Raw genomic sequence first — 13,067 nt, 5'->3', positions numbered from 1 at the left:
TTCCCTTGACGGCACGACAGAAGAGTGTTGTATTCCTTACGTGCTGCGTGGCGCTATACGAGTCTGCGTGTTTCCGTGATAAACAGCACGTCTCCTGTCTTCCTGTTAAAGCGATATATATATATTTGTGAGCATTAGAAATACAGACCACAAATTCCCTCAGCACACTAATCCGGGATTGGTTACAATCCGAGCCATTCACGAGGCGCTTTCGGATTTTCGTATACACCTCGTCGTACGGTTCGCTAAGTCCACGTGTGATGACGCACCACAGCTGCTTGCGCACGGCTTGACCTTTCAGGCTTTCCACGTTGAAGTTATTCGTCTTCGCTGGCATGATGAAGAAAACCACCACCGTCACGTCACTCTTATGCACCTGACAGACACACAGTAACAGGAATAAAATGATTCCACTTCCTTCTATGCCCTAAACATTTATTAATTGATCGATTTTTTCATTTCACGCATACTTACGGAACATTCGTTTCAATATTCCGTTTCAGTGGAAGTGCTGGGAAAGAACTAAACGTACCCGAAGCAGGTAATTTAGCCTGGACAACGCCTCCAGGAAAATATCGGCTCCTTTGTTGGAAAACTCGTACCGGCCTGCGATGAAGAAGAAAAGCGCTTTCTCCAGATTGAAGTCCAGATGTCTGCACAGGAGATTTATACACATTAACATCTGAAGACGCGTGATAATCAATTAAAGCTGAAATCGTACACATCTGGATCCACTGAAGTTCAACTCCACTCTGAAACACGTTAAATAGATTTATATCGAAGTATCTGTGAGGAGTTTTAGTGACTCTGGAGGTACTGCTCATTCGTACGATCTTAAACATGAGCGAGGATGTCTCAGTGTTAGCGAAAAGACCAAAGGTTTCGTTTCTCAGCCGCCGTTTTCCAGAGATCCAGCACCGAAACGTCCCATTGGTGCAAAGCTTCACAGTCTTGGTTAGCGTGAAAGTTGAAGTCGTGGAAGCTGATCTGTCGGAGAGGTACAGGAGTGTACTTTATATATGAGGAGGTGAGAGAGCTGGACAGACTAAAGGACTAAAGCGCCGCCGCATCGCCGCCTTTAGGTAGAGATAAAGCGAGGGATAAATGCTTAATGGCACAACTATCAGGAGGTAGTCGAACGGCATGGTGGGTAATATAGGAAAGCGTAAGCAGACCAACGTGTCAATGAAAGAAGACACAGGACACTGTTGAAGACCAGATGTTTAGGATGGATTTGTCCTTTAATGACAGATGTAAATGTAGGTTGAACACTCGCGTGTGTGTGTGTGTGTGTGTGTGTGTGTGTGTGTGTGATCTAGAAGCAACCAAAATATTACTCAAGATAAATCTGCCAACGCGTCATTTCTATAAACTCAAAATATTTGCCTGTGTCGCTTAATAGTGCAGCGTTTAATCTGATCTAGAGGAAGACTTTACCCGTAGAAATGTCCTCTCACAAACTCCTGGATCTTCTGTTTGTTCAGCGAGTGCAGGTTCTGAAACTCGTGCATAGCCGAGAACTTTTTTACATTCAGACCGTTTGGTGTAACCACATCTGCAGAGACGACAACAACAACAACAACAACAACAACACTGAGAATCACATCGATCTAGAAGTTATCGATAATGCATTCGTCTGATATTACAGCGCTGTTGAATCCGGGACTCTGATTGGACGGAAGAATGCGCTGGTTTTAATACGTTTTCATCGTTCCTATGGTAACAGCTCGTTCGAAGAGGCTCGTACAGCGGATGCTCCATATAAACATGCGTAATCGTCGATGTGGTGATACGTCTATTTAACATTTATGGAAGGAGTCTCCAGTGTTAGACATCTTCAGGACAGAGGAGTACACGCTTTACAGTTTCTCCGTAACAAGACAAGCTGCATTTTTAACTTCGAGAGAAAAATCGGAGAGTTTTTTAGCTGTTTAGAACTGCTATAAATAATAATAAAAAAGTGAGAACAGGAACTAACCTGCTTCACTGATGTTCCACAACATTAACTGTAACGATAAATGGATAAAAAGTATGATGTGTTATTCTTTAATTAATTAAAAAACATTGTAGTTGCTGTGGCGGAAGAGTAATAAAACACTTTGTGACATGCTGTTATAGGAAAAGAATCAAATTCAGGCTGGTAACATGAACTCCACTTCATCACGCCACCTTGCTGCTAATTGTTTTCCTAGAGTGCGGCAAAAAAGTATTTGCCCCCATCCTGATTTCTTCTGTCTTTGTATATCTCATACTAAATAGTTTTAGATCGTCAAACGAAATACAACATAAAACAAAGGCAACCTGAGAAAACACACAATACAGTTAAAAAAATTTTTATTGAATCAAAAAAAGGTTATCCAACTCCTATTACCCGTGTGAAAAACGAACTGAATCTGGTTGTGAGAACTTTAGCAGCAATAACTGGAACCAAACTCTTCCCAGATCAGACTTTCACTTACTTCTAGGACCAGAACCTATTCCTATATTTTAGATCACTGTCTTGCTGTGTAATCCAGTTGCGCTTGAGTTTCAACTTACAGACTGAAGACCGGACATTCTCCTTTAGGATTTTCTGGTAGAGAGCAGAATTCATGTTTCTTTCAATTACTGCAAGTTTTCCAGGCCCTGAAGCAGCAAAGCATCCCCACACCATCACACTGCCTCCACCACCATGCTTGATCGTAGGTATGATGTTTCATGTTTTTGTGGAATATTGGTGTTTGGTTTACGCCAGATGTAACGGGATGTCTGTCTTCCAAACAGTTCCACTTTCGACTCCTCAGTTCACAGAACATTCTCGCTAAAGGTTTGAGGATCATCGAGGTGTGTTTGGGCAAAATTCAGACGAGTCTTAATGTTCTTCTGGGTTAGCGGTGGTTTTCACCTCAACACTCTTCCATGGAGCCATTTTCCCCCAGTGTCTTTCTGATAGTGGACTCACGAACAGTGACTTTTATTGATGCAAGAGAGGCCTGTAGGTCCTTTTGATGTTGTCGGTGGCTCTTTTGTGACTTCCTGGTTGAGTCGTCGCTGTGCTCTTGGAGGAAGTATGGAAGGTCGGCCTCTTCTGAGAAGGTTCACTACTGCACTGAGTTTTTCCATTTGGAGATAACGGCTCTCGCTGTGGTTCTCTGGAGTCTCAGAGCCTTTGAAATATCTGTGTAACCCTTCCCAGACTGATGTATTTCAATCACCTTCTTCCTCATCATTTCTGGAATTTCTATCAAATACTTTGGCACGGTGTGTTATTCAGTAAGTAACCAACTTCATGCTGTTGAGAGAGTTCTATTTAAGTGTTAATGTGATTGAACAGGGTTTGCAGTAATCAGACCTGGTTGCGTCAAGTCCAGCTGAACCCCGTTATGAATGCAGTTTCACAGATTCGGGGAGTTAGTAACTACGGGGGCAAATACATTTTCACACAGAGAAATGTTTAAAAACTGTTTAAAAACTCTATTTTGTGTTTACTCAGGTTGCCTTTGTTTTACCTTAGATTTTGTTTTCGTTTTTGAAACTTCGTTTAATTTAGTATGAGAGAGAGACAGAAACAGAAGAAATCAGGATGGGGACGAATACTTTTTCACAGCACTATATAACAGCATGACACAGTGTTTAATACCGATCTGCACTTATATCGCATTTTTTCGTTCACCATACATACATCATCCTCTGTGAATCCTAAGGGTGCACAAACTTTTGCACTTAAACGTATGTCATCATGTCGATCGTGTGACCCTTCGATCATCGGTTCAGACATAGCCAGGTTTCTTGTTCTCAGTATTATAGAAGAGGTGTAATATTTAAACCCCACGGTAATCAGGTATTCCTCAGCGCCATCGCGTTCAGACCCACCGGGTTTCCTATGAAGCATGTGGTTGGCCTCCACCGCGGTGATCTGAGAGACGGTGGTGAAAACGTGCGAGCAGTGCACTGCAGCTCTCTCCAGACAGTAGCGGTGGTAGATCTGCCTCTCTCCCGCCTCCCGGTCGATATCAAACTGACACACAGAGACAGGTGCTGTTACAGTACAGTAATAATAATAATAATAATAATAATAATAATAACAATAATAACAATAATCCCCGACATTATTATTTTCTCTCTCTTGAAGTTAACAAGACAAAAACAGCTCTCGAGAGCTGCTGTTATTAAAAAAATAATAATAAAAAATCATCGACGCTTACTTCTGACCAATCAGAATCCAGAATTCAGCAGCGCTGCTGAATAAACGAATGTATCATAACACAACAGATCCGTTATTGTTATTGTGGACGCTCCTAAATCCTGTCACTACGACCGCATTGGTAGGCAGATTTTTATGTACCCCAGCTGACAGAGAGTACGTTATTCAAACGTTTATACTGTAACTTTCCAATAACATACTCTATGTTATTATGGAAATGTTAGTGCCTACAACATTCCGACAATGAAGAATGTTTACAAACGTTATTTTGAATAATAATAACGTTCTGAAAACGAACCCTCGGGTTCTAAATATAGGGGTCACGACCTCGTGTGGGGCCGCTTGATTTACAGATATGTTTGACAGAACAACTCACGATCTCTTTTATTTTATTAGCGTATCGTACAGACTCATATTTCGAATATTGCTGTAACTATGGCGACAATTTCGGTGTGCTACTCATACGAAATGTTACCGGGAGTGACGTTTAAGCGTAGAGCGTACATGCTATTTTAGTTATCATGTCCCCACTACCGTATTTTGAAAATATGGCACAACATTTATTTATTTATTTATTTTTATTGTAAATCCTAAATTCTAAAAATGTGGAATTTAAAATCTGGAATAAGAAATTGTAGGGTGGTCAAGTCCATCCTGGGTGGGTTGCCCAAGCTGAGCCGAGCTAACTTCCCGTTCAGGAAGTAATCAAAGGAGAGCTGCGTTCTCATTTCAAACCTTCGCAAACATCTGCTTCTTTAGTTCGTTTCTTTTTGAACCACGCAGATAAAGGAGGTTCCTCTTGAGGGCTACGGGTCGGAGAATCCATTTCCCAATCATAAACACGCTGTCAATTAGCCTCCAGCCCAAATCGCATGGCCTTTAGCAGCTGATGACCTTATACAGGCCAATTAGCACTACATAGCCAAGTACATCTTCGCTCCTTACTGTGGAATAATAAGCGTTTAACTGAGCAGGTAACTCTCCTGGTTCAGATAGACGAATGGATAAATGTCAGTCTCGGGGGCAATTGATTTTGTTTTTGAAATGGTGACGTCTGTGACGTGTATTGATATTCTCGAAGCGCACGGGTGCGTAAACTCGGCGTTATAGTTATTGCGGCCAGTCCGGTAATCGTAATTAATCGAAATGAAATGATCCAGGAAGTACCCGGAACTATGGCACAGAAACAAAACACGGTGTACAGTCAATGGACAAACTTATCGAGAACTAACACAAAACAGGTGCACACAATCAGGTAGCACACCAGCGAAAAGCCGGGGAGGCGGGGTGGAGACAGGACCAAAACAGAAGCAAACACAAACATGAACACGTGATGCTTGAAACCGCTACACGATGGCGGAATCCGTAACGATGTCCAAGCCACGGCTATTTTAATGAAGATTCCTGATCTAGTTTGTAGATACGCATTTATAGGATTCTGGAAATTTTTACACTAGTGTAGTTACAAAAAAAAAAAAACACCCCGAAAGCAAATATAACAAACAAACATGAGTTGAATTGATCATCATATACAAGATCAGGATCTTTCTTTGTAAAATGTCAAATATTTCCAACAGTAACAGTTCAAATCGTTATAAACTACACAGCTTTATTCGGCAGCGCTGTGGAATTCTGGTTCCTTCTGGCGGCACGGTTCTGTGCAAACGTCTTCATTGGACTAAAAACTCCCAACAAATTTACAAAAGCTTCACCGATCTTCATCACCCTCACATGTTTATGTTGATAAACAGCCATAAAGTTTCCAATCGGGTTCGCTGCACGGCTGATTTACACTGGCCACGCCCACTCCTTAAAAACTCCTTAAAAAAATGCAACGCTCGTAAAGAGCTGAAAACGTCAAGACGACAACTAAACGGTGAGAGAAAAGAACGCCTCCTATCCTGTGTGTGTGTGTGTGTGTGTGTGTGTGTGTGTGTGTAAGCACATGATCTGACCTTATCCAGGTTGTTGTAGAAGTCCATATTTCCAGCACACAGATAGCGACCCAGGAGCGTAGCGTGTGTAGTAAACATGGTGGCCATGGGGATCTTACGGGAGCGACTGAGCACGAGGCCGACTCCGGACTGCCACTCGTGGAAGTGAGCGATTACGTTGGGTTTGTCCCGAAGACGATCTGTTAGCTACAGACAGAGACAAACATCAGGGTTTACACGCCTACAGCGCACACACTTACAACCACGCTCAGGTATTTTGCTGGGGGAAAAAACTAAATAAATGATCGCGATGATTTAGGAATCCTTGCTCTGGCCGTTGAATAAGGAAAAAAAATATTACAAGTATTACGTTCAAGAATTAAAATATTAGAGGAGGAACGGTATGGGGAAACCGGTAATGTAATAATATCATAACCGTTATATTGGAAGTAGTGCAGCTGGACATCACGGGTTTATATTAATACGTTATCATTTCTACTGTATAATAATAACTTACAACAAAAAAACATGTCATTGCTGATATAATGAGGCTTTCTTAAAGTAAGGAGATGTTTATTTCACATTTATGGAAGGAGTCTCCAGTGTCAGTGCTTTCTATCAGTAGCTGTAACTCTAGTGTGTGTGTGTGTGTGCATGGGTGTATTCCCACATCACAAACAGTATTCCTGGGATGGGGGCACAAGGTGGGGGACACCCTGGACGAGGTGCCAATCCATCGCGCACACATTCACACACTACGAACAATTTGGGAATGCTAATGCACCTACAGTGCATGTCTTTGGACTGGGGGAGGAAACCGGAGTACCCGGAGGAAACCCCCGAAGCACGGAGAGAACACGGAAGCTCCGCGCACGCAGGGCGGAGGCGGGATTTGAACCCCCAAACCGGGAAGTGTGAGGTGTGCGTGCTAACCACTAAGCAACCGTGCACCCGACCAATCCATGTGTTCACCTCTTTGAAGAACCAGGCCACGAGTGAACCGAAGATGAGCGAGTCGTTGGCCTCTCGGTCGTGGTACGGCAGCCCGATGCCGCAAGTGTTCCACAAGTCTCCCTTCCAGCGGTCCAGGTTCCAGGCTGCGGCGCCGATATCGAATAGGATCACATACGGACTGCCTTCTATGAGCCACCGGCCAAAGTGCACCTACACACACACACACACACACACACACACACTCAGTATTGTGTCAAGGTTACATGTTATCTATCTATTTCTCCATCAACATGCTGCTGAGGGTTAGTGTACACGTGATGCACAGCAGAGGGGATTATAAAGAGTTAGCATTTAACAATGAAGAAGAACTTACAAGACTAGTTTCCACATGATTTCATTGAACATCTCTCTCTCTCTTTTTTACTGTCTCCGTCTCTCTCTCTCTCTCTCTCTTTCTCTCTTTCTCTCTCTTTCCCTGTTGCTCTCTCTTTTTTACTCTCTCTCTGTCTCTCTCTCTCTATCTTTCTCTCTCTGTCTCTCTCTCTCTGTCTCTCTCTCTCTTTTCTCTCTCTCTCTCTGTCTCTTTCTCTCTCTGTCTCTCTCTCTCTTTCTCTCTCTGTCTTGCTCTCTCTCTTTTTCTCTCTCTCTCTTTCTCTCTCTTTCTCTTTCTCGCTCTGTCTCACTCTCTCTCTCTTTCTCTGTCTCTCTTTCTCTCTTTCTCTTTCCCTCTCTCTCTCTCTCTCTCTCTCTCTCTCTCTCTCGCTTTCTCTAGTGCTTTGAATTCACTGTGTGATATGTAGAGGTCTCTCAGCACCACCTTCTGGGATGTAGTGTGGAAATCTCTCATTTCCAAACACACTGAAAGAGTCAAGGTCCACTGACTCACACTGACTCCTACTGACTCACACTGACTCACACTGACTCACACTGACTCCTACTGACTCACACTGACTCACACTGACTCCTACTGACTCCTACTGACTCACACTGACTCACACTGACTCCTACTGACTCCTACTGACTCACACTGACTCCTACTGACTCACACTGACTCACACTGACTCCTACTGACTCACACTGACTCCTACTGACGTTCACACACTCTTACCTGTAAAAAAGTCAAAGGAAATGTTTTCAGCTGATGAAACTGAGTTAATGTTTTGTGTGTAAAGAAGCTTTTATTATTTTATTACTCTAAAACTCTCAAACTCTCAAACTACGCCATTTTGCTTTAAAACATCGTTCAATCTCTGTACGTTTGCAGTATTTACTGTTAGCTACAGTTTGACTTGCTACTCCAATCTGCAAAAGAAAACAGGCTAACTTACTTATATATAGCCAGTTAATGGATGCTAAACTGAAACGATCGGACACTAAACTGAAGCGATCGGACACTAAACTGAAATGATCGGACACTAAACTGAAATGATCGGACACTAAACTGAAATGATCGGACACTAAACTGAAACGATCGGACACTAAACTGAAACGATCAGACACTAAACTGAAACGATCGGACACTAAACTGAAGCGATCGGACACTAAACTGAAGCGATCGGACACTAAACTGAAATGATCGGACACTAAACTGAAATGATCGGACACTAAACTGAAGCGATCGGACACTAAACTGAAATGATCGGACACTAAACTGAAACGATCGGACACTAAACTGAAGCGATCAGACACTAAACTGAAATGATCAGACACTAAACTGAAGCGATCGGATGCTAAACTGAAATGATCGGACGCTAAACTGAAGCGATCGGATGCTAAACTGAAATGATCAGACACTAAACTGAAACGATCGGACACTAAACTGAAGCGATCGGATGCTAAACTGAAATGATCGGACGCTAAACTGAAGCGATCGGATGCTAAACTGTAATAAGGTTGTAGCCCACTAGAAAATGTATATAAATAAATATTTGAAACCGAATTTAAAACAACATAGATTCATTAAAAACAAAGCAGAATGTAAACCACTATACTTTCAAATACGTTATTCGAACCCGTTAAAATGCTTCATGTAGATCATTTCGACCAATTAACACCATTGTACACGTAGATCCCGCCTTGATTGACAGGTGACAGCGGGAGAGTTTTTTTTACTGCGCGGGCGCACACACAGCCAGAGCGAGGAGAGAAACGGAGACGGAAAAAAGAGAAAAAAGCCTAAATTATAATTATATATTATAATTAACCGTCTGAACGAGTGAAACCAAAGGTCGAAGCAGCACTACTGCCAGTTGGAGTGCGTGAGGAACTTCGGCGTGTGGTTTTATCCGACGTGAAACTTGGTGAGTTAAGTCTAGAGTTCGTTAAGTGCTGAGTGCTATGCTAAGCTAATACAGCTACGACGCAGCATGTTACACGACTTGTTTATTTTCTTCTCTTTCATTTATCCGTGTAAATAATGCGTCAATTCGAATTAATGCCAAAAGTGTTCCGAGTCACATTACTTCCGAGTTATTAAACTGTTAAATCGCACTGTATAAATGTGAGCTATATTCACTTATGTCGAGTGTTAGTTGTTTACGTGTTTCAATGCACGTAGCGTTCGCTCCATTTTGTTTGAGTCGTGTAAAAATCAGACAGACGTTCAATACAGAAGGTCTTTTATTTTAATTGTGTAACCAGGATACTGGCTGTAATTTATCATTTAAATTACTTAAACCGTGGTGTGTAATATGTATAGGTTTTGTACATAGATTTCATTTTGTTTTATTCTGACACTGTTTATACAGGTCAGGTTTTTTGATTCCATGGGAAGAAGCTTTACACCAATTTTTCAGCAGTCTGATGGCGAGTCACCCAACCAGAACCACTGTGTCTTGAAGGACACGTTATTTGATATTATTTTGGTTTTTCTGCAAAGGACTACAACTGAAAATACTCTAGAGGAGTGCTTCCATTCAGAGTAAAAGACATTTTCATTCTGGATGTGATTTTATTTTATTTCAGTTTTGTTATATTCCGTGTGTATATATATATTTTCGCGGGTGCAGCCCGGGGTATTATATATGTATCGTACATGTTTGATTTCACTCACTCTAGATTGTATGTAAGTCATTCTATATTTACTTTATCAGTTGTGTTGTCACTGTTATTGTTTCAATCCACTTCCTCCTACATGCCCTTTAGTCTTCTGATATCTGGTCTACACATCATCTAGGTAGTACATATTTAATATATGCTACAGTCGGATGCTAAACTGGAACAGATGCTAAACTGAAATGATTGGATGCTAAACCAAAGCGATCGGATGCTGAACTGAAATGATTGGAGGCTAAACTGAAGCAATCGGATGCTGAACTGACATGATCGGATGCTAAACTGAAGCAATCGGATGCTGAACTGAAATGATCGGATGCTAAACCAAAGCGATTAGATGCTAAACTAAAATGATCATATGCTAAAATGAAATGATTGGATGCTAAACTGAAATGATCGGATGCTCAACTGAACTGATTGGATGCTAAACTGAAATGATCAGATGCTAAACTGAAACGATCGGACTCTAAACTGAAACGATCGGACTCTAAACTGAAACGATCGGACGCTAAACTGAAACGATCGGACACTAAACTGAAGCGATCAGATGCTAATCCAAAGTGATCGAATATTAAACTGAAATGATCGGATGCTAATCCGAAGTGATCGGACGTTAAACTGAAGTGATCGGATGCTAATCCGAAGGGATCGGACACTAAACTGAAGTGATCGGATGCTAATCCAAAGTGATCGAATATTAAACTGAAATGATCGGATGCTAATCCGAAGTGATCGGACGTTAAACTGAAGTGATCGGATGCTAATCCGAAGTGATCGGACTCTAAACTGAAGTGATCGGACGCTAAACTGAAGTGATCAGATGCTAATCCGAAGTGATCAGATGCTAATCCAAAATGATTGAATATTAAACTGAAATGATCAGATGCTAATCTGAAGTGAACGGACACTAATCCGAAGTGATCGGACACTAAACTGAAGTGATCGGATGCTAATCCAAAATGATCGAATATTAAACTGAAATGATCAGATGCTAATCTGAAGTGATCGGATGCTAAACTGAAGTGATTGGACGCTGAACTGAAATGATCGGACGCTGAACTGAAGCCTAGTCGTTTGATATACAGTGGCCCGAGATTGGCTGGGTGAGAGCGGGTAACGAGTATGGAGGGATCTACCTGACAGCCGTTGTTGGTGATGGACTCCATGGCTGCTTTCACGGCAGAGTTTGGAGGTTCACACTTCTCCACCTGTGTCTTGAAGTTGTGTTCGTAGTAAGGGCCGATCATGAAGAAGTTCTCACCCCACTCATCCACTGTGATCTTAGCTTTGGTCTGGATGACGGTGTAAATCCCTCCCACTGGAGAAGAGGAAGAGGAACCGAGAAGAAGAGGTCAATCCGGCATGCAGGGGAACAAAACCTTTTGTCCATGATGTTTTATTTAGAAATGCAGGGGCAGACACAGACTGCCTGAGGGGCAGACACCGTGGTGAAAAAATGAAAAGGACACCACTTGTTAGACACTATCAGGGCACGTTATCATGTTTCTAACTAACCCTAGAGGGCACCCTATAGGGCACTTTATCGCATAATCTACCATAGGGGCACACTAGAGAGCACTTTATCACATTATCTATTGTAGGGGCACTCTAGAGGGCACTTTATCACATCATCTTCCATAGAGGGCCGTGCACTTTATTACATTATCTACTGTAGGTGCACCCTAGAGGGCACTTTATCACATTATCTACCACAGAGTGAACTTTATCATATTATCTGACATTGTGGCACTCGAGAGGGCACATTATCACATCATCTACCATAGGGGCACCCTAGAGGGCACTTTATCACATAATCTACCATAGAGGCACCCTAGAGGGCACTTTATCACATAATTTACCATAGAGGCACCCTAGAGGGCACTTTATCACATAATCTACCATAGAGGCACCCTAGAGGGCACTTTATCACATATTTTACCATAGAGGCACCCTAGAGGGCACTTTATCACATAATCTACCATAGAGGCACCCTAGAGGGCACTTTATCACATAATTTACCATAGAGGCACCCTAGAGGGCACTTTATCACATAATCTACCATAGAGGCACCCTAGAGGGCACTTTATCACATAATTTACCATAGAGGCACCCTAGAGGGCACTTTATCACATAATCTACCATAGAGGCACCCTAGAGGGCACTTTATCACATCATCTACCATAGAGGCACCCTAGAGGGCACTTTATCACATAATTTACCATAGAGGCACCCTAGAGGGCACTTTATCACATAATCTACCATAGAGTGAACTTTATCATATTATCTAACATAGTCGCACTCTATAGGGGACTTTATCACATAATCGCCCATAGGGGCACCCTAGAGGGCACTTTATCACATTATCTATCATAAGGGCACTCTAGAGGGCACTTTATCACATTATCTACCATAGGGGCACTCTAGAGGGCACTTGATCACATTATCTACTGTAGGGACACTCTAGGGGGCATTTTATCACATTATCTACTATCACTAGTACAACCCTGTTACCCAAATTATACACTGAAAGTAAATTCCAAAAATAAAAATGAGTGAATCATCAGAATGTGCTTAATGTGGATGCGAGGTAAATATATTTTGTGTATTTGATAATTTTATACTAAATTTTCTAAATTTTATTTTTATTTCCTGCGATGAGGCATCTTTAATGGTTAGAGGAGCGCTTTCTTTGACCGAATTTTGAAAATGAATAAAAGTTTGGTTTTTAAGTGTCACAGTGGCTCTCACCTTTGTTGGTGACTTCCCATGCTATCTCAAACAGCAGCAGATCCTCCACAGGTAACTCCTCTTCCTCCCACAGAGGAAGACCGCTCAGAGAGCTCATGGACAGAGACCTGGTCAGGGGCATGATGGGAAGAAATCCAGATGTTGTTTCAAGTGAAATCCGGCAGGAAGACACGAGTGAAGGAGCTCCGAGACCC

At 42.1% G+C, this 13,067-nt stretch overlaps 1 protein-coding gene across 2 annotated transcripts in view; it reads right to left on the bottom strand.

Moving 5' to 3' along the window:
- Window positions 1–13,005, bottom strand: part of gys2 (glycogen synthase 2) — a 24,482-nt gene extending 11,477 nt beyond the window's left edge. For both annotated transcript variants that reach the window (XM_053649760.1, XM_053649761.1), the window contains exons 1-8: window positions 12,874–13,005; window positions 11,262–11,443; window positions 7,090–7,281; window positions 6,139–6,324; window positions 3,853–3,997; window positions 1,438–1,555; window positions 533–653; window positions 270–376 (exon numbers count right to left, since the gene is read on the bottom strand). In XM_053649760.1, coding sequence (XP_053505735.1) covers window positions 270–376; window positions 533–653; window positions 1,438–1,555; window positions 3,853–3,997; window positions 6,139–6,324; window positions 7,090–7,281; window positions 11,262–11,443; window positions 12,874–12,994 — 1,172 coding nt within the window. In that variant the 5' untranslated portion in view covers window positions 12,995–13,005. The remainder of the gene's footprint in view (window positions 1–269; window positions 377–532; window positions 654–1,437; window positions 1,556–3,852; window positions 3,998–6,138; window positions 6,325–7,089; window positions 7,282–11,261; window positions 11,444–12,873) is intronic.
- Between the last annotated feature and the right edge of the window lie 62 nt (window positions 13,006–13,067).

Source organism: Ictalurus furcatus, chromosome 19, assembly GCF_023375685.1.
Source record: "Ictalurus furcatus strain D&B chromosome 19, Billie_1.0, whole genome shotgun sequence".
Lineage (NCBI taxonomy): Eukaryota > Metazoa > Chordata > Actinopteri > Siluriformes > Ictaluridae > Ictalurus > Ictalurus furcatus.
The sequence above is the reverse complement of the archived record's forward strand: the minus strand, read 5'-3'. Positions and strand labels throughout refer to the sequence as shown.